The 20,861-nt window shown below is 36.0% G+C and overlaps 1 protein-coding gene across 3 annotated transcripts in view; it reads right to left on the bottom strand.

Moving 5' to 3' along the window:
* The window catches only part of PDE7A (phosphodiesterase 7A), a 106,702-nt gene that overhangs the window by 33,898 nt on the left and 51,943 nt on the right, over positions 1 to 20,861 (bottom strand). For all 3 annotated transcript variants that reach the window (XM_032470044.1, XM_032470045.1, XM_006193754.3), the window contains exons 2-3: positions 15,665 to 15,725; positions 12,446 to 12,529 (exon numbers count right to left, since the gene is read on the bottom strand). In XM_032470044.1, coding sequence (XP_032325935.1) covers positions 12,446 to 12,529; positions 15,665 to 15,725 — 145 coding nt within the window. The remainder of the gene's footprint in view (positions 1 to 12,445; positions 12,530 to 15,664; positions 15,726 to 20,861) is intronic.

Genomic DNA, 20,861 nt, shown 5'->3' with positions numbered 1-20,861 from the left:
CGCATGCATGGATAAATGGGGAAGAAACAGCACGGTGTTCAGAGCAGTGGTCTTTAGTAAAGCAGCTTGTGCTGATCCAGAGAGGCAGCAGAGCAGGGCGAATAAAGACGTGAGCTTCCGGGTTACACACTTGACTCTGAATTCCAGCTCTGCCACTTTTACTAGTTTGTGACATTAGGAAAGTTATTCACTGTAAATTAGGCCTTACAGAACTGCTGTAAAAATTAAATGAGATAATACAGCAATATGCCTTTTGGGGCAAAGACTCAACACTAACGTTAATGGCTATAGTTGTTATAGTTGGCAGTTTTTTCTTAAGTGATGTATAATTGATATATAACATTAGTTTCATGTTTAAATATTTTTAAACATGTGACATCATAATATTTATTTTAACAAAGCTAACTTTATCCTTCATGACAGCATAATTTTATCCTGAAGACCACTGTATACTTTTACATACTATAGAAATAAATGCACATATTTAAAGATTTCAAAATATGCATACAATGTCATTACTTTAAAACAAATATATAGACATTCCAAGCTTTATTACAAACCAAAGAAATAAATACTACTCATAATCTAAAATTAGATCAATGTTAACATGACAATAAACTGTATAACTAATATTCTTTCCCTTAAGCAATTCTTAAAACCTTAGTTTGCAGAATTCAGCATTCACTTTGACAGGATTTGATAAAATAGTCGATAAAACCCCTTTTTAAAAGATTACTCTTATTACTGTTATGTAAGCATGTCCACCCTTCAGAGATGGGATATGGTGGGTCCTTCTGATGCTTAAACTTGGGACTTGAACATAGGTCCTTATTCAGTGCATTCTTAATTCCCTAACTAGTGAGCTTAGAGAAAAGGAAGGAAAAGAAAGTACGCAAGGCTTTAATGGATAACATGCAAAATAAAGCTTAAAGTTAAATCTCCGATTTCCCCAAAGGACAAGTAGAATTAAACTACCATTAAGTTGTATGAAGGTTAATGTCCAATCCATATTGGATCCCTAATTTATGCTATGAAGTTAGAGAAGATATCCAAGAGATAGAATATTCTATACTTTCAATGTGAGACGAAGAAACAAAAAATCAGTGGTTTCTCAAATGCAGGCATTTCCTAATTATCTAGAAAACAAGATAGACTTTTTTTAAAAAATACACATAGGTGAGCAGAATGCTCTGGTTCCTAATTTGATTCAATGCAGCAGTTCTCATCTCTACAAGCACTGCTCGGTAAGAGGACTGTTCTAAGAAGGAGGCAGGTACATTCATGATGAAAAAGACACGAGACTATTTCCTGTGACACTTCCATGAACTATTACAGAAATGTTTTTGAAACAATCAGGTATGACTTCAAGATGAATGAATGGGAACAAACCAGAATTTAATAGAAACCCCAGACAAATACGACCTCAGTCTACAATACCACAGCTGTAAGTAGAGGCTGGCATGCTCACACCTGAATGAGAGACTGAATTACAAATGATGGACAGCCACCTTATTAGAGCAAACAAATAATGGCTAAAATATATATATATATACACACATGCTTGTAAATAGGAAAGCAATGACCAGGCAGTACAGTATGAAAGATAGTAAGAAAAACAATATAACAAAGAGAAAGTCATGGCTGAGGGAAACAGCAAGCAACAACTTCTATTCTTTTGCGTGATTGTTGGGAGATAATTTGATTGGTTGATTGATTGATTGATTGATTGATTTTTAGAGGAAGTACTAGGGACTAAACCCAGGACCCCATGAACGCCAAGCATGTGCTCTACCACTTCAGCTATATCCTCCCCCAACAACATCTATTCTTAAAAGGAAGAGGCAGCAAAAACTTTGAATTTAACAGGCTCTGCCCTTGTGTGGGAGTTACTACATATTAAAGACTAAGCTAACCTAAGACAATAAAATCAGTATGATATAAGCTTTTAAGCTCCAAATAAACACAGAAACAGATGTCCCTTCTGATCATATAACTAAATATGAAACAAGTATCCAAGTCTAACATAGCCCTGTTAGGAAGACAGGAAACCCCAAATTAAATGCATATGAGGCTCTACAGCAAAATTTAGAGAGTTTTGTTTGCTTTCAAAGTGGGTTATTAGAATAAAGACAACATGAGACATTTGATTGAACAGAAGGGGAGCAACCAGCCTGAATCTGGTTTACAGCTAATACAGATCATACTTAGAGAAATACAAATAGGACGCTATGAAGTCTAACTGGTAGAAGATACATGTTTTTGGTCAATTTGATGCAACAAGAATATATTCAATCTCTATAATGGGTTAGAGGCTGCCAGAAACCAGAAACAAAAAGATGAGAAAGGCTAAAAGGCTAAGCTTAAGAGTTTTTAGGCTACAATGTAAATATCCTGAACGGTCCCCTTGCTGCCCTAGTAATGGGGTGGAATAAAGTGCTAAAATGAACAGAAAGCTCAGGATAATGGGCAAAACACATTCACACAGAACGGAACATTACCACGTGTCAGGAGTAAAAGAAAACGGAAAACTGCCATTTGTATGGACACGAAAAACATTCTCCTTGTATTACAACTTGTCCGACGCTGGCAGAGAGACCATGGCTTCCAGTCTGGATGACGTCAGTGAGCTTTGGTGAGTTCCATGAAAAGAAGGAACTGTCAAGCTGGCAACTTCCATTACTATTTAATAATCATGCCAAAATCTTTCAAAGGAACACATCAGGCTTTCTAAGTGCACATGTGGAGTAGAATTATAATAATTCTTTTATGTTTAAAGATATAATTTGTTATCATATAACCTAAAAAGAATGTGTAACTAAAAGAATAATTTATTAAATTTACGAACATAAATTTAGAGCAAACGAGATGAATTTTGACAAAAAGTTAATATGGAATTCATTTTATCAAGGCCAATTAATTTCAGAGTTAAAATATCATATTTCAAGAGAGCAGGTATATGGTCAGCTGGACACAGAAAAATATTTGTAGGAACATCTGGGGCCCTTAATCCAGGCTACGGAAAGCTGGTTACTAAAGCCAACATACACAGAAGGAGGAAACTGACGTGACGGAGGCTTCTGGTCCTCTCTCCATAAAGAGCTGAGTGAAGGCAGGAATCTGAGAAATCTTGGTGAGGGATGCAGCCACAGTAAGGAGTGATGCTCAGGAGCTAAGAAGCCGTGTCAGAAGACACAGCTCTGTGACACCTGTCAGTTCAAACCACTCTGCTGTCAGTGGAACACCTATGCCAGTCTCTCTAACCAATCAACTTCTCTCTCCGCTGCCTTCTCTTCCCCCAATAGCTTTGCCTCTCAGTTTGTTTGTGTATTTACTGCTCATACGTTATCAGATGCCTCAAACTTAGAATTTTCACAACATAAGGTTGGGAGACTATCCAGGTTAAAATTAGTTGAATGAACAATATCAAAAATCAGTTTATTAAGTGCTAGAGGACCAGAAATCTGTACCTTAGTGGGAGTAATTCCTAGATAGGGCAGGTCTGAGGGGTAAGGATCTTTTAAAAATGGGATGAAAGATGAAGTTTTTCAGTGGGTCTCAAAGAAGTGTTAATGCTAACATTTTCAGTTTAAGTATTTGTCAGAAACTAATCACCTGCCTATAGAAAAGTGGACCAACCCTTTTTAAAAAAAGGTATATAAAATGATTGCACACTTAGACGAGCTAGCTACTTCATCTGCTAGTAATCCTATAGCCCTCAACAGGATTTCACGTACAGCTCTGGGGGACAGGCAAGAGACAAAGAGGCTAGATAAGAAGCATCAATCTTAGCTTCTTGTTATCTAATTAGTGATCAGCATACTGTGAATACCTATGGAGTACTTATGACACTTTAAAAACTGCAAGCCAGAAACTGCTTTCTATTCAATAAGCAATCTCAAAACTGCTTTCAGGCTGAATAAAAATTTCTGACTAATGGGAGCATCTGAGAATTTTAGCAGTATCTTCAACGAGCTAAGATCTTCCAAATTTCTTAATAAACAACCCACTCATACAATTGTGATATGTATGTTCTATCTGAATTGCAAAATGGAACCCTTCCCAGAGAAAAAAATATTCCTTTGAAACAATACTCCAAGGAATGTTTCTGGTCATCCTAAAATAATGTCAACAAGGACTTCCTTACATGAAAAATCCCTTTCTCAAAATGAAACTATGTAAATATGTATGATATAATCTTTTGTGCTATAATATAAAAGATAGGTAATAAGAACACAAACAATGACACAAACAAAAGAATGCTTCAGAAAATCTCTTTCGTGAGAGATGATACCTGGGAAAATTTTTTGACTTTTCATCCCATAGACCCAAGGTAATAACACCTGATAAACTCACAAAGAAGTTAGTATGAACAGTCCACTTACAGCATCAGAGACCAGAAAACAAACCAACCAACTAACAAAAACAGAAATCTAGTTAAGAATGAAAGCTTTTGTATGATACATCCATTATTTGGGGAAAGGTTTAACTTGAAAATTATAACAGTAGAATTTATTGATTAAAGCAGAACACTGCGACAAGTTACCAGACTAACCCTGACTTCAGATTTATTACAGGCCTTTGGGAAAGACTTCTCGGCAAAGAGGACTCATGATCATCCAAACCCCTCCACCCTCTGTAACCGTGAATACAGGTTAGTTTAAAAACGTCGTCCCAAAGTTTGAAGTCTTTCAGTTCTTTATAAATAATCACAGACCTGGTATAATACCGGTTAATTAACAAATATGTACTTTGACTATAAATTCACGATTTTTAATAAATGCATAATTTAATAAACATACTTTAAAAAGTTTTTGTTGGGAGATCATTTCAAAATACAAATATAAAATACAAAAAGGTGCAAAACTTAACAGTACAAGGAATAGCCTTTATCAAGTGCCCTTTGCTCAGACTTGCCATTGTTGACATTTCATTTTTTTCACCTGCTTTACCATTTGCACTGTGTGTGTGTGTATGTGTGTGTGGTGTGTACATGATTCTTTTTCTGAATATTCAGGGTAGGTTATAAGCATTCCAGTCTTTCGTCCTTAAATACCTTAGTGAATAACACCCCAACTTAATATATATTTCTACTATAAATAAGAGCAACGTGAATGTATTCACATACACGTTAACATTTGTGTATGACTATTCCTTTTGCATACATTTCTAGTGCTGAAATCAAAGAGATAAAAATGTTTAAAACTCTCGATGCATAGTGCTGAACTGCCCTCTAGAAAGTCTGTGACTTCTGTTATTAGCACCTGAGCTGACTGTTTGCTTAACTTTCTAAATTTGACAGGAATCTGTTTAGTAACGAGGTTGAACACTGTTTCTCTAACGTACTACTGTGTTCAGCTAATTTTCTTCTTTTGTCTCTTTATACCCTTTTAGAAAGACTTAAAGTCAGAACTTGCTGCATGATAATGCCAAGGGCAAATTCTACTGTGAAGATACATTTATGGGTGTTACAAGAATAAGGATTTATGACAAAAGACAATCCAAGCCACAAAAGCTCAAGGCAGAAAACACCTGTGACAGCTATACAATAAAATCATGACTGAGGTCCTCCCTGTTGACAGTGGGGCCTGTAATTGTTCCCTAACTGGATAAATAGCTGGAGAAGAACGCATCTTGATATGGTAAGCCCGAACACTGCTTATAATAAACTGTATACATATAAAAAGTCTTTCTAAAAAAAGCTCAATATTTCAATGCTGATGTCTAATTTCTAGGTGAATTTAGTAAAGACAATTATGTTAAACATGGAGAAAATCATAATCCAGAAGTTAAAACTATTCCAGCACCTAAACAAACCTCAGCAGCACCTCACAGATACAACACATGGAAGAAATACAAAATTATAGATAGATAGTTATAATATGCTGATAGTATGTTTTTAACTGCTAACATGCATTTCCCCCTATATTTTAAGCTCTCCTTTTCTTTAGAAAGACCCTACTCTGGGTACAGAGTAGAGCTCAGATTCCAGGACAGAAATCCTAAAAGTAAAGACAATGGTTAAGAGAATGCCAGGATAACCCCAGACAGTGGTGACAGAAGTTCTAAATCAGGCAGGACAGAAGAGGAGGACAGAGAGGAGAAGAGAGGAGAATGACAGCTATTTTTGGTTACAAAATACACAGGATTTAATGCAGACTGGATGTAAGCAATGAAAGAACAGAAAGACAAGAATTTCACAACAGGGGAAATTAACAATGAGTTTAAGGTAAAACCAAAGAGACGCACAGAAGGTGGGTTGAGGAGCTACACATAGAGAAAATTCTAGCTTCAGTGAATTTAATACACCTATCCAGAATTTGGTCATTACAACATCCTAGAAACCACTTTAACTTCAGCATGTAAATCTTTGCATCATTGTGAAAAATAAAATCTCAGTTTTAGTTGCATACAAAGGAGAGGGCACATTACTAAAGTCAAACGCTCAGTCCCTGGGAAGGATTACACCCACCCCACAGAGCTGCTGACGGGCAGCGCCTTTGCCAAGTCTGCAGACTCGGCCTGAAGATGGCTCAGGGGAGGTCTGAGTCATAGTAGGAGCACGTGCTCACTCCCTGATTAGATCACATTTCACAAAACCTACTAGATTAAAATTTTTTCTTTTCAGAATTCTGAGCTGTGTGATAAACAGACCTACTACACCAGTAGGAGAGAATGACTCATTTTTCTCTATTTAAAAAGCCCCTCTAAATTATATTACCATTTTGGCTTAGAGAGATGTTCTTGTTTTGTACTAACTGCAGGATCAGTTCTACAGTGACAATTTCCAACTACAGCCCTGAGTCTTAGACATTTGTCACGACGCGGTCGTGAAGAGGAGCTGCGTCCCTAGGAGCTGAGCTGCCTCCGCTGTTCTAAGATACCTCACCACAGAGGCCCTGCACCAGGGGATCAGGATGCACATGCAGACTCTGTGTGGTCCTACAAGAGTGGGTACATGCCATTATATCTGTGTCCAAACCCAAAGAACGCACAACACCAAGAGTGATTCCTAATGTAAACTCTGGACTTTGGGTGACTATGTGTCACTGTAGGTCCATCAGCTGTAACAAATGTACCAACCACACTGGGCAGTGACGCTGATAGCAGAGGAGGCTACTATGCATGTGTGGTGCAGATATGTGCAAAATCTCTGTACCTTCCTCTCAATTTTGCTCTCAACCTAAAATCACTCTTTAAAAACTCTTTTTTAAAAATTACATAATAAACCCATGTTAACGTAAGTAACACTATATTAAACAAACTATTTTCCTATTAAAAAATTAAAACTAATCAGAAGAATATTACTGTTTTATATTTTTATAAATCTCTTTAATGTCTGGAGACATATATTATGACGTCTCTGGAAAGTTCCACTATACTTTTGAGAGAGATGGGAATGAAAAAGGCAAATAATGTCTTAGTATTATTATGGAAACAGTTTTAATTTCATGAACTTCCCCAAAAGGGTTTTGAGAACCCCAGACCACATTCTGAATAATACAGGTTTAGTTTGTCTATCTTTGCTGCATTCAGTTTTGATAAATTATAATTTTCAAGAAAATTATCTGGATTATACAGGTGTTCAAATCTATTTTTAGAGTTGAGTAAAGTTGTCTATTTTTCTTTAATTTCCTGTATTTCTGTGAGGTTCCTCCCTTATTTTGTATTTTGAATATTCATCTTAGTTCAATTTAATCTGTTGATTGAATTTAATCAACCACCAGCAGTTTATCTATTTTACTAGAATCAGCTCTTATCCACTTTATTTACATTTTAGTTTTCTAACTCATTAATTTGTTTTTTACCTTTACTAATTGATTTCACATTTTTCTTAGGTCTACTTTGTTACTCTTTTTCTAACTTCTTGGGTTTGACTACTTAATTCACTTATTTCATTCTTTCTCATTTATTAATATAAGTATTTTTAATGCTATGAATTTTCCTGTAAGCACTGCTTTAACTGAATTTCACAGCTTTCATATGTAATCTTTAATTATCAATTTTTCAATAGTCTGCAAAATCAGTTTTCATTTCCTCTTTGACCCAAGAAGTATTTATTTCAGAATTCAAAAAATTTTCCAGGTGGCCAGCGTTTTTGTTTTCTAGCTTTGGTATTTCTAGCTTCAGTGATCCTACTTCCCCTGCCAGCTGCCTCTCTCTTTTTTTTTTTTCAGCAAAAATATCTAACAGAGTTGTCTGTACTTATTAAATCTAATTCCTTTCCTTCCTCTTAAATTTTCTCTTGATGATTATCAGGTTTCCTCTACCGCCACCTCTACATTGCTAAATCACTTCTCATTCCTCATCTTATCAGACTTGACAGCATAATTGGCCAACTTAATACATCAAAATATGATTTTTTTCATGTATGGTATAAATAAGGGATCAAGACTGATTTTTTCTCATATGGATAGCCAATTGATTTAGCACTATTTATTTAAAAGATCATCTTTTCCCCACTGCATTACCACATCTGTCACAAATCAAATATGTGTAAGTCTGTTTCTGGACTTTACAATGTTTCATTATTCTGTTTGGTAGTACTTGAACCAATATCACTCTAGCTTAATTATTATAATCCATAATGAGTCTGTATATCTGAGAAGAGTTACATCTATGCTTTCTTCTTTTTCCCGATTGTCTTGACTATTTTCGCGTTTTCAATTTTTATATAAGTTCTAAAATCAGCTTATATATGTCACCAAAGGATTAAAAAAAAATCTGCTGGGATTTTTGTGATTTCACTAAACCTATAGGTCAATGAAAGAAAAACTGACATCGTTATTAAATCTTCCAATCCATGAACAATTGTACACACTTCCATGTATTCAGGTTTCTTTTAATTTTCCTCTGTGATATCTTACAGTTTTCTATGTAGAATCACACAATCTTTTGTTAGATTTATCCCTACATATTTGATCTCTTATTGATGTAAATTTAAACTATATATTATTTCAACTTTTGTCAATACTGCTTTATAGAAATACAAATACATATTGACTTTGTACCCAGCAAACCTGCTAAACTCACTTACTAAACTTAATAATTTTCTAAGTATATAATCACATCATCCATAAATAATGGTACTTTTTTTACTTCTTCTCCAATCCTTGTATCTTTTATTTCTTTTTCTTAAATTATTGTACTGGCAGGGACCTCCAAAACAATATTGAGAAGGAAAGGTAGAACATGACATTCTGGATTTCTCATCTTAGAGAGAAAGTTTTAATACTGCACCATTAAATACAATGTTTGCTGTAGGTTCTGTAGAAATCCTTTTTTTGTATTCCTAGCTTGCTCAGGCTAAGCATGAATGCTGAATTTTATCAAATGCTTTTCTGGTACATATTGGTCTATCCATGACTGTTCTTTTGTGCTCTATTGAAGTGGTGAATTACAACAACTGGTTTTTAAATGTTAAACCAATCTTACATTTCTGGAAAAAAATATAAATTGGGTCAAAATATATTATTCCTATAAATTACAGATTTAATTTGATAATGTTATTTAGGATGTTTCATCTACATTAGGGAGTGACAGTGACTATATTTTCCTGCTTCTGTTATGTCCTTTCCAGCTTTTCATGTCAAGATTATAGCTGGCCTTACATAGTAAGTTGTGAAGTGTGTCCATTTTTCTCTTATTCTCTGGAAGAGTCTGTGGATGAAATTTTAGCTTGATAGTTATTTTCTACCCCCATCACTTCAAAGCTATCTTTCCTTTGTCTTGAAACTTCTTGGTTTCTATTGAAAATAAAACAGAATCTGTTTCCGGCAATCCTATACGTGCTCCTTTGAAGGTAATAATTTTTTCTTGCACTACTTTTCAAGTATTTTCTCTTTGATTTTGGCTTTTCATTATTCTACATTACATTTAGGTACAGTTTTCTTTTAATGTTAACTGTACTTGAGATTCATAATGCTTCCTAAATCTGTACCTTAATGTCTTTAATCAAGCTTTAGAGATTTCTCAGTCATTATCTTTTCAAAGATTGCTTCTGCTATATTCTCCCTCTTTTCTCCTCAAACCCTAATCACCTTCCCAACACTATTTTGTTCCAGTTTAAAGATAGAAGATTAAAACTTTTTTAACCTTACTCCCTTTGACAAGGGGGGTCTATATCCTTCATGCATGAAGCTGAGCAAGCTGTGTGGCACAGCTGACCAACAGCATATGCAAATGTGATGTTGTACCACCTACATCGTCAGAGACCAGAAGCTCCCACACTTCCTCTCTCTTGCTCTGGGGAAAAGCAGCAGATGCTGTGTAAGAAGTCCAACTACCCTGAGACTGCCATTCATGGAGAAAGAGAAATGGTGGCCAGTTCCCGAAATTCCAGCCATCCCAGCCCTGGCACCAGATACAGGAGTGCAGAAGTCATCACGGATGTTCCAGCCCCAAGACATGACATGTGGAGAAGAACCAAGGCCCCAAACATACAGACCCAGTGGAGCTACTCCAGCTATCTCTAGCTGTTTGAACAATCCCCTCTGAAGATCAAGACATTGCGGAGCACAGACAAATCAAATCTGATATACCCTGACTGAATTACTAACCTTCAGAACAATGAGTATTAATAAGGTTGTTGTTTTATGCCAGTAAGTTTTTGGGTCATTTGTTCCTACTGGGAAAGGTAATCCTCCAGGAAGGCTCCTAGTGTCCCTGCACATTTTTGCTGGATGTGTGAAGAATGCCAAGCCCTAACCAGTCTTTCCCTGGGCCATTTCTCAGGGTTGTGTTTGCAGCCAGAGGCCTTGAGGGGTAAGCAATCTCTTTCTCTGGGACAAAGAGTAGTATTACTATAAAAGGGGTTAATTCACTCAGCTCATTGTTTCTCAGATGTGATGCAAGCTCACAGTGTGCACACTATGCACATAAATCCCTCTACTTGCCACTGCTATGTTCCAGAAGGACTGACATGATGTTCATGTTGCTTGCTGTGCCATGAATAATAAAGTCCTTTGTCTCTGACCCAAGAGTATCTTCTGCTAATATCCATAAAACAGTAACAGGCTGATTTATTCGTTAGCTTACAAGGTAAAATTCCAGACCCTTCACAATTCTTGAAAGGTACAGGCTGACCAATAGATAACTAGAACATATTCCATGTGTCTTTTCTGTATTTTCTACCTTTTACATCAAGTGTTTCATTCTAAATATTTTCTTCTGACCTATATTCCAACCCACCAATTCTCTCTTCATCTTAAACTTATTTGCTGTTAAAACCATCTCCAATGAGTTCTTATTTAAGGTATGGTATTTTTCAGTTTAGAATTTCCATTTAGTTCTTTTTCACAATTTTCAGTTCTCTACTCAGATTCTCAATTCTGTCTTTTTTTCCCCCTATCAACATAATTATGTTCGGGTATTTTAAAGGTCATGTATAACAAAGCAATTATTAGGATCCCCGGTGTATATTTCTGCTGCCTGTTGTTTTCTTCTTCATTTTTGGTCACATAGTCCCCTTCCACCAAAGACGATTAACAACTACTTCTGGCAGCACTAACATCACAGGTCACCTTAATCTAACCGCTCACTGAGACGTTTTAAAGCTGGGATTTATTTCTAAGGTATAGCCCTTTGGGTCTCTAACTTAAGCACAGAGGTTTATCAGGACAATCCCCCAGCCTTGGTGAGCTATAACCATCTGTTTTTGTTTTTTTGGCCTCAAGTGTCCATCAAAAGCTCTGCTCAGCCTCTCACCCACTTTTTCCCGCATCAGCAGATCCCACTAAGGGGAAAAGTAGCCTGAACTTGCAGGTTCATTTCTGCCTTAACAGCATTCTGATACACTCAAATACATGTCTTTTATATTTTGTCCAGTTTTTCTAATTTTTTAATTGAAGTGTTAATCTAGGTAATTTATCCAACATTAGCAAAAGTGGAACTCCTCCAAAAACAGATTTAATATGTTTAATATTCAACAGTTTTAGGAGTTCTGTTTTTTCCCTTCTATCCATTATGCATCAGAACCAGTGTTTTCAAAATATGCATTCTACAAGCATCTTTCAAGGTTATGTGTATTTTAAAATAAACCCAAAGGATGCACCTAGTTAACTATGAAATACCTTTATATAATGTCATTTGCACAAAAACATTCTATCTAGAGTAATGAAAACAAAACATTTTGAATAAGACAACTTTTGAAAAACATATATTTAAAAAAGAAAAAAAGTATCAAAATAATCTCATATTTAAATTAGAAAGAAGAAATACTATATTCAGCTTTCTTATTTTGATAATTTCCAGTTCTACCTGCCTTTAAATATTTACTAGCATTATTTAGAAATAAACTGTCATTTATTATGACCCAGTATTTTCAAAACATTCTCCATATAATACAGTTTTTTCTTATATTCTTCTTCCTTTGGAATATTATGTAATTTTATGAAGATCTGAAGTTTACTGAAAGTCTTAGAGAAATACTGTGTCTGCGAACACTTACCATGAAAAATACGAAAATCAATATACGGGTGAGAACCTCTTCTTTCTGATTCAAATCCTGCTCGACTCCTTACGCGTACATCTCCTGAACAGAATCAGGAAAAAAATGTAAGTTTAGCAGGCTGCCGTTGGGAAGAAGCTCTCACATGCAACAAAGGTCTATGCGGTATACTCAAAAGTAAAGGCCCACTAATGACATACATGGACTAAGGAGTTAAGAGCTGATTTATTTGAGGAGGGTTACAAATTTTTGGTACTGAGTTGTAAGGCTACATGAGGAGTTTTTTGTTTTTTGTTTTGGTTTTAACCTCCTACGTAATTAAAATCTGTATTTTAAAGTCATCGTCTGAAAGACGACTCAAGTATATGATAATCCAACCTCACATCTTATTACTCACATGGAATTAAAAAAAAGTCTCAGCACAAAACTTCAAAAAAAGCCACAGCAAAAAGCAAATATTTACTAAGTGTCTACTCTGTGCCTAGTACTATACTATAAAAGATATAAAGAAATAGAAAACATATTAATTATTCTCAAGCAGCTTACAATTCTTTAAATGTATGGAAAATTAAAATATTAAAGATGTTGTCAGAAATGTTTAATTTGATTCAGCTTCTCTTTTCTCATTGACAGTGGATATACTCGAGGTCTTTAGTTGGGTCTTAAACTTTGGTGGTTGTAAGCTCAGTATTGTTTCTCCATGTATCCATATGACTTTTAGATCTACTCCATACAGCAACACAAGCACTGCAATCTTGGGCCAGGCACTCTTTTTGTGTCTTATAGGCATTATTTTATTTAATTCTCTAACCAACTCTGAGAGACAGGAATCTTAACCCCCATTTTACAGATGCAAGAACAGACATCTGAGACGTTAACAAGCATGCCGATGGCACATAGCTAGCGTAAAGATGAGTCTGGATTTAAATCTAGCTCTGTGGGCTCCAAGGCAGCACCTTTCCCACCAGACTTCCACAGCCTCCAAGTTCAGAACCTTTAAGTCTTCAGTCCCTATCCCTTGCTCTAGCAATTCTGTTTGCCTGAAGGCTTTCCGGCTTACTCTTCTTTCAAGGAGCATGTCATCCACCATTGAGTCCAACCCACAATGATTAACCACTTTTCTCATGTGAAGATTTTTTCACTCTGCACCAAATGTTTACTGAGCACTCACTACATGTCAGGAACGCAGCAGTGAGCAAAACACATAAGGCCTTCATGTAGCCTATTCTTTCATGGAGTGAGACAGGTAACAAAACAAGTAAGTAAGTTCATTCTATGGAAGATGGCAGTAAGTAACCTGGAGGAAACGAAAGCAAGGTGAGAGAAACAGGGAGGGAGGGGCAGGGGAGAAGTGACGTGTTAGTGACATCACAGGAGACCCCAGCGTAAAGGAGGCATTGGAACAGAGACCTGAAGGCAGTCAGGCAGTGAGCCACAAGGCTATCTGGAGGAAGAGGTTTCCAGGCACAAGGAAGAACAAGTACAAATACCCTGAGATGGGAGCATACTTGGCATGTTCAAGGACAGGCAAAGAGGCCTGCAAGGCTGGAATGAGATAAATGAGGGAAACTGGTAAGAAGCGAGGTCAGAGAAGGTGTAGAGTCACATCATGTTGGACCTTCATAATAGGTCTGGCTATCACTCTAAGATAGAAAACTTTTGGAAGATTCTAGACAGAGGAGTGAGACTGATTTAACATATGTCCGAAAAGGTTCACTCTGGCTGGATAGACTAGAATCAAGGAGACACAAAGGAAGATGCAGGGAGACCTGTCAAGGAGTGAGTGCATTAAGCGAGGCAACCACTATGGCTGGGGTTGGAGGGTATGGCGATATGGGGGGGTGTTGGTCAAGAGGCACAAGGTCTCAGTTATGCAAGGTAAGTTCTGGAGATCTAATGTGCAACAATGTGACTACAGCTAACAATAAAAACCAAGTAAATGTGGTTTAGATAGGGATGGCAACAGCACTGGGGTGGTGAAATTCTGGATATATTTTGAAGGTAGAAGGCAAGAAGATTTGTTGATGAAGTAGACAGAGTAAATAAGAAATTAGAGTCAAGAATGATTCCAAGGTTTCTGATCTGACAACCGGAAGAAAGGAGTTAACATTTTCTGACATGACAAAAGAATGCAAGATGAACAGACTTGGGGAACACAAATCTTTTAACAGATATGTTAAATGAGGGGTACCCATAATACACCCGAGTGGAGACATTCTAGAGAGTCAAGAAAACATGAGTCTAAAGCCCTGTTTTAAAGAGAGCAGAATACTGACTTGTCTGTAGAACGGGACAGAGACAGCAAAGAAAAGGCTGAACATTCCTGTGAGGAAAATATGTGCTAGAGCAGAACGGAGCTGAAGCAGGTAAGATGCACAGAGTAAATTCAAGAAGGAAAACGGGAAGAAGAGCAAAAACAGCAAGAAGAGCAAGGAGAACATGTAGGCTTAAGAGTAAGAGAAGGAGTTAGGGAAACAGGCAAGAAGAAAAATACCCCCAAAGTAGGTGAAGAATAAGGATGACTCAAAAGCACAGAAACTGAGCACGGAATTCTGAGCATATGTAAGTAGTCACGGAAGATCCTCTAAGAAAGGATGAGTAAAGGGGACTATCAGAATCTTAACAATACATTTTTAACAATATGTATTAAAGTACAAGGGATCAAGGACTGCATGGAAGAGGAGGAAAATCTGGCAAAGAGAGGCACAGAGGAAGAAAATCACATACATACATAACAAATTCGTTTTACCCTATGGATTTGAGTAATACATTAAAAATTTAAGACCCGAGACTAGGGAGAAGACAAATGGTCTTCTGGCCAGCCAACTGAGAACAAACACATCCAGCGACAGGACTACGTGAACAGGTATGTCACGGTCTCTCTGTATCCATGTTACTATGGACATCTGTTCAGTATTCAGGAACTCCACAAATTTAAGATACTTCTTATGAAGAATATTCAGAATACAACCTAAAATTGTGTGCTAATGACAGTCACAGTTATTACGCCAGAGATTTCTCAATTACCTATAATTCTATAATGCCTCTCTTTATTCACATCACATTAATTTTGGTTTCTAGACTCTACACTGCAAAGTAACAGAACATTCCTGCTGCAAACATTGACGAAAAGCTACCTAACAAAAGTTGTCTCAATCTGAAATAACAGTAGATGATAACAAAATTAACTGATATTGGTACAAAATAAATAATGCTTACCTAGCATACGAATGTACAATGCGGTCTGATCAGAGCTGTCATAGGAAATAGCTCCCCGCCTCTAGAAAAAAACCATACACACATTTTAATGCATGACAATTAAATGTGTTATAATATTCAATTCAACAAACATGTATTTATCATTATTTGTGAAGCACCATGCAAGAGAAGTTGGATATACAAAATGAAATTAATATGTATCTGCTCTCAAAGTCTCTAGTGTAAGGAAGACAAAAAATTATAAAACAATATGATTAAGCACTACCTTAAAAGTGGATACAGAGTGAGGGACATGCAGTGGGTAGAAATTTAATGTCAGAGTGTATCAGACAAGCCCACTTAGGGAGAGACCTGAAGAGCTAGATAGACTCGACAAAGAGATATGGTTCAACTACTTCACTATTCCTTTCATTTAAACCTGAATGAGTAAGCAAACAAGAATCATGAGACATTTGTAGAAATCCATTAGCTAAAAATAAATGGAAGAAAGTGAAAAACCCAAATGGCCCAGAGGCTAGGAAAAAATAAGAGAATTTTAAAAAATGTAATTAGTGAACTCGAAGAAATTTGAGAAGACACTGAATCTAGAAAACAAAAAATTGTGTGCCACCAAAAGAGAACAGATTTAAAGATACATTTTGTGCCTAAAAATAAACAGATATTAAAAGTATCTTGCAACATTATTCTTAACAGCCCCAACTGGAAGCAACCCAAAGGTCCATCAACCAATGAAAGTATAAATAAAATGTGGTGTAGACGTACAGTGCAGCTCAGTATTCAATATTCAGTAGTATTCAGACATGAAAAGGAATGAAGTGCTGACAGATGCTACACTGCAGCTGAACCTTGAGAAGAGCACATTGAGTGAAGGAGCCGGTCACAAAGGACCATATAACATACCGTTCCACTTATATGAAATATTCCAAATAGGCAAATCCACAGAGACAGAAAATAGACTGGTGGCTGCTGAGAGTTAGAAGGGTTGATGGGAAATGGAGAGTGCATGCTGATGGGTACAGGGTTTTTATCCGCAACGAGGAAAGCATTCTCAAATTAATGGTGATAATCATCGCACAACTCTGTGAATATACCAAAAATCACTGCACTGTACCCTTTAAATGGGCGAATTGTGTGGTATATGAATTATATCTCAATAAAGCTATTATGAGAAATAACAAGTATTGTAAATATTTAAAATATAATTTCTAAAACAAACAAAACTTTGTACAAGCTAAAATACCCTCAACATGTTCTGCCAACTCTACCTCCACACTCATCTCTCGTCCTCCATCTCCACGTCTTCATTCTGTCTCAGAGAATAGCATATCTCGCCTGCACTCCTACAATGGGCTGCTGACTGGTTCTCCTGCTGCCTCTCTTGGCTCCCAGTCCACTCTTCACAGACGCAAGAGTGAACAGAACATTTCAGCTACTGCTCAAAATCTTCCCATGGCCCCCACTATGCCTGGAGTAAAGCCCACACACCAAGCTCTCAGTGATCTGCCTAACTCTTAGGACTCAGGTTCTACCGACCTCTTCTCACCATGAAGACCAGCCACCCTGGCCTCCTTGCCTCTCCTCAATTATGCCAAACATGCAGCCTTTACACTTGCTCCCCTGTCCAGGGTCACTGCATCACTGTCTCCTTCTTAGGTTCCAGATGAAATGTCGTCTCTTCAGAGAGGCATTCCCAGGCTACCAGATCTAAAGTCACCTGAGACTCAGCCTCTTCCACTGCTTCCTACCCTGTACACATGTGCTCTGCATGGCACACAACTGATGTTTTCTTGTTTGCTTGTTCTAAAACAAAAGCTCCACAAGAGCAGGAACCATGTTTGGCTTACTCACCGCTGCACTCTTGGTCCCTTAAACAGCAGCAATTATTTAGTAGATTTTAAATAAATATTTGCTAAATAAATGACTGAATGCATTTACTGTAATTAATGAATAATAATTTACAAACTAAGTTGATAAATTAATGAATAACAGAACTGATAAAAAGACGAACTAAAACACAACATTGTAAATCAGCTACATAGATCACAACAACAACAACAAGACAAAAAATCTAGAAGATAAAATTAACCAAATCTCTTATTAGAATCTAACCTCTGTGGGGGCAGCAGGGACTTCATTCAATGCTGCATCCCCAGATCTAGAATAAATCCCAACATTCAGAATAGTGCCTAGCACAAAGAAAGTGATTATTAGTTGAATAAGCAGGCAAGCAAATTCTTACAAAATAAAAAAGAGAACTAGTGCCTTGAGCTATATTAATAAAGTAGACTGACACTACAAAGAAATAGATAAATAGTCTATAAAGAATTTAGAATCAAATCCAAGAATATACAGTAATTTTGTATACGATAAATATAGGATTTTAAATCTGTGGGGATTTATTTTTATTTAACTAAAAATGTTATATTAAGTGGTTGCTATCTGGAAAAACATAAAGCTGTATTATTATCATCCTACTTCAAAATAAATCACACATGGAAAAAAATTTTACTGTAAAAAATTAAAGCATGAAAACATTAGAAAGCATGACTGTATTAAAAAAAAATTTTATAGGAAAGTCCTTTCTAACTGTTCTAAAAAATTCAGAAGTCATGAAAAACAAGTCAATTTGGCCACAAAAAAGTTAAATTATGTATGGCAAAATATATCATAAATATAGACAAAAGACAAAAGTCAAACCAAGAAAATGAGTTTAACAGATATGAGGAAGAGCTCATTTTTCCCTACTACAGCTAAAAATGAATGGAAAAAAAAAAGTGCTTCACAAAACAATTAGAAAATGATGAATAACGGTGTAGAAAAACAGGTAGGACATAAACACTATTCACAGGAAAAGAAATCATACACTAATAAATACAAAAAATATGCTAGAGTTCAGTAGCAAAAGAAACACATATTAAAACAACAAGTGGCACTTTTACATATCAGATTAATGATCTTGTTTCCTCACAAAACTCTGGCATGAGATTTATAACTCAACATACACCTAGAAATCTCAAGGAAAAAGTCATGTTTTGTACTATTATTATAAAGAAAATTTACTGTGTTTAAAGCCCTCATTTGGATTTAGTATGCAGAACTCTTCAAATCATTATTAACTCCATAATGCTTATCATGTAAGAAAAACATCAAACTCCTATACAATTTCATGTATCCTTTTTTTTTTTAACATGTATTTGTTTTCATATTCTTTTCCACCATAGGTCACTACAAGATATTGAATACAGTTCCCTGTGCTATACAGTATGAATTTGTTGTTTATCTATTTTATATATATTAGTATCTGCAAATCTTGAATTCCCAATTTATCCCTTCCCACCCCCTTCCCCTCAGTAACTGTAAGTTTGTTTTCTATGTCTGTGAGTCTGTTTCTGTTTTGTAAATAAGTTTGTTTGGCTTTTCTTAGATTCCACATATAAGTGGTACCATACAGTATTTCTCTTTCTATTTCTGGCTTACTTCACTTAGAATGACAATCTCCAGGTCCATCCATGCTGCTGCAAATGGCATGATTTTATTAATTTTTATGGCTGAGTAGTATTTCATTATATAAATATACCACAACTTCTTTATCCAGTCATCTGTTGATGGACATTTAGGTTGTTTCCATGTCTTGGCTCTTGTAAACAGTGCTGCTATGAACTTTGGGGTACATGTATATTTTTGAAATGAGGTTCCTTCTGGATATGTGCCCAGGACAGGGACTGCTGGATCATATGGTAAGTCTATTTTAGTCTTTTGAGGAATCTCCATACTGTTTTCCATAACGGCTAGCACCAAACTACATACCCACCAACAGTGTAGGGGGGTTCCGGATTTCATGTATCCTTAAACAAACAAAGAAAAAGCCCCAACAGATTATGAAATATAAAAGGAACACAAGTTTCAAGCAAAAATAAAATCCTAAATTTCAACACTGGTTGCCTCCAAGGAGGCTGAGGAACACAGGGGCAGGAGGAGGACTTTTCAAAGAATATCTTTGGAATTTTATAGCATGTGTAGTTATTATACATTCACAAAATAAATCAACTAAACTTAAAAAGCAGAGCAAGAATCTACTACAAAGAAATCTGCAAAGAAATGGATGATCTCAAATCCCAAGGGACTAAAGTATACAGAATATACTCCTGGCAGCATCATGCTTAATAAAGTTAAAGTGTCTTCCACCAACAGAATTCCCTAAGCCTCCTGTAGTGTTTCATGGTAAACTACTTATTCTGCAGCAAACAGCCACTGTAATCACTTGGTATTAAAAGGCACCACTCACACCTGCTGTCCCATCCCCACCCCCAAGATATCTAGCTTATTAGATTACAAGCCTTTCCTTAAAATACCGTATTAGAGGAAAACCTGGTAGCCTGGAGAGCACATATGTGGAAATAAATATTTCTATCAGCCAAATCATATTCATGAAATCATAGATATGATTATGTACCAGCTTATCATGGTCAATACCTGTCAACCTGCTAGTATCCAATCACAATCTGGGTAAACAGCTTGTTGAAATAAATTTTAGCCTGCTGTCGTAATAGTCCTCTTTAGGAGAGGGGATGTCTTCTTTTCAATGTAGGAGGGGTTATTTACCAAAACAGCCACTAATCAGAAAGGTACACTCTCATTTATCACCTTAAGGATTAAGAAAGATTGACTAATATCAGTTCTTTGTTAAATAAAACAGTACAAATCAAAAACTGGGTAATGAACATAATCTAGATTACCATTACATACTGAATTTATTTTAAGGTAATCACCGTAGATTTATCTGCAGAGGCACAAACTTATATATTAAAATAATAGGGTCTGTATTTAGTTAATCATAATAAAAACTTGGCAAAAGGGCAGTATTTAATTTTAAACAGGTATTAACAAATTATTTAGGGTTGTGCAAAAGTATTCAAGTTATTCTATTCATTACTAATTTAAGTAAGTCTGGTCCACAAATATTTAGCTTAAATGCTATCATTTAGACAAAATTTAACTCTAATGGAATAAATCCAAATGAAACAAAAAAAATTTTTTAAACAATGGACTTTGAAAAATATATATCCAAACCCATCAACAAATGCATCCTGAGTGGTAATTCACTCATTTACTGCCTCACAGATCAAGAGTAAAATGAACATGACTGAACTGTCTCACTGAGCTGTCTAGGTTGAATAATCTGAAGTAACTCATTTCA

Source organism: Camelus ferus, chromosome 29 (genome assembly GCF_009834535.1).
Source record: "Camelus ferus isolate YT-003-E chromosome 29, BCGSAC_Cfer_1.0, whole genome shotgun sequence".
Taxonomy (NCBI): domain Eukaryota; kingdom Metazoa; phylum Chordata; class Mammalia; order Artiodactyla; family Camelidae; genus Camelus; species Camelus ferus.
This window is presented reverse-complemented; position numbering and strand designations above follow the sequence as displayed.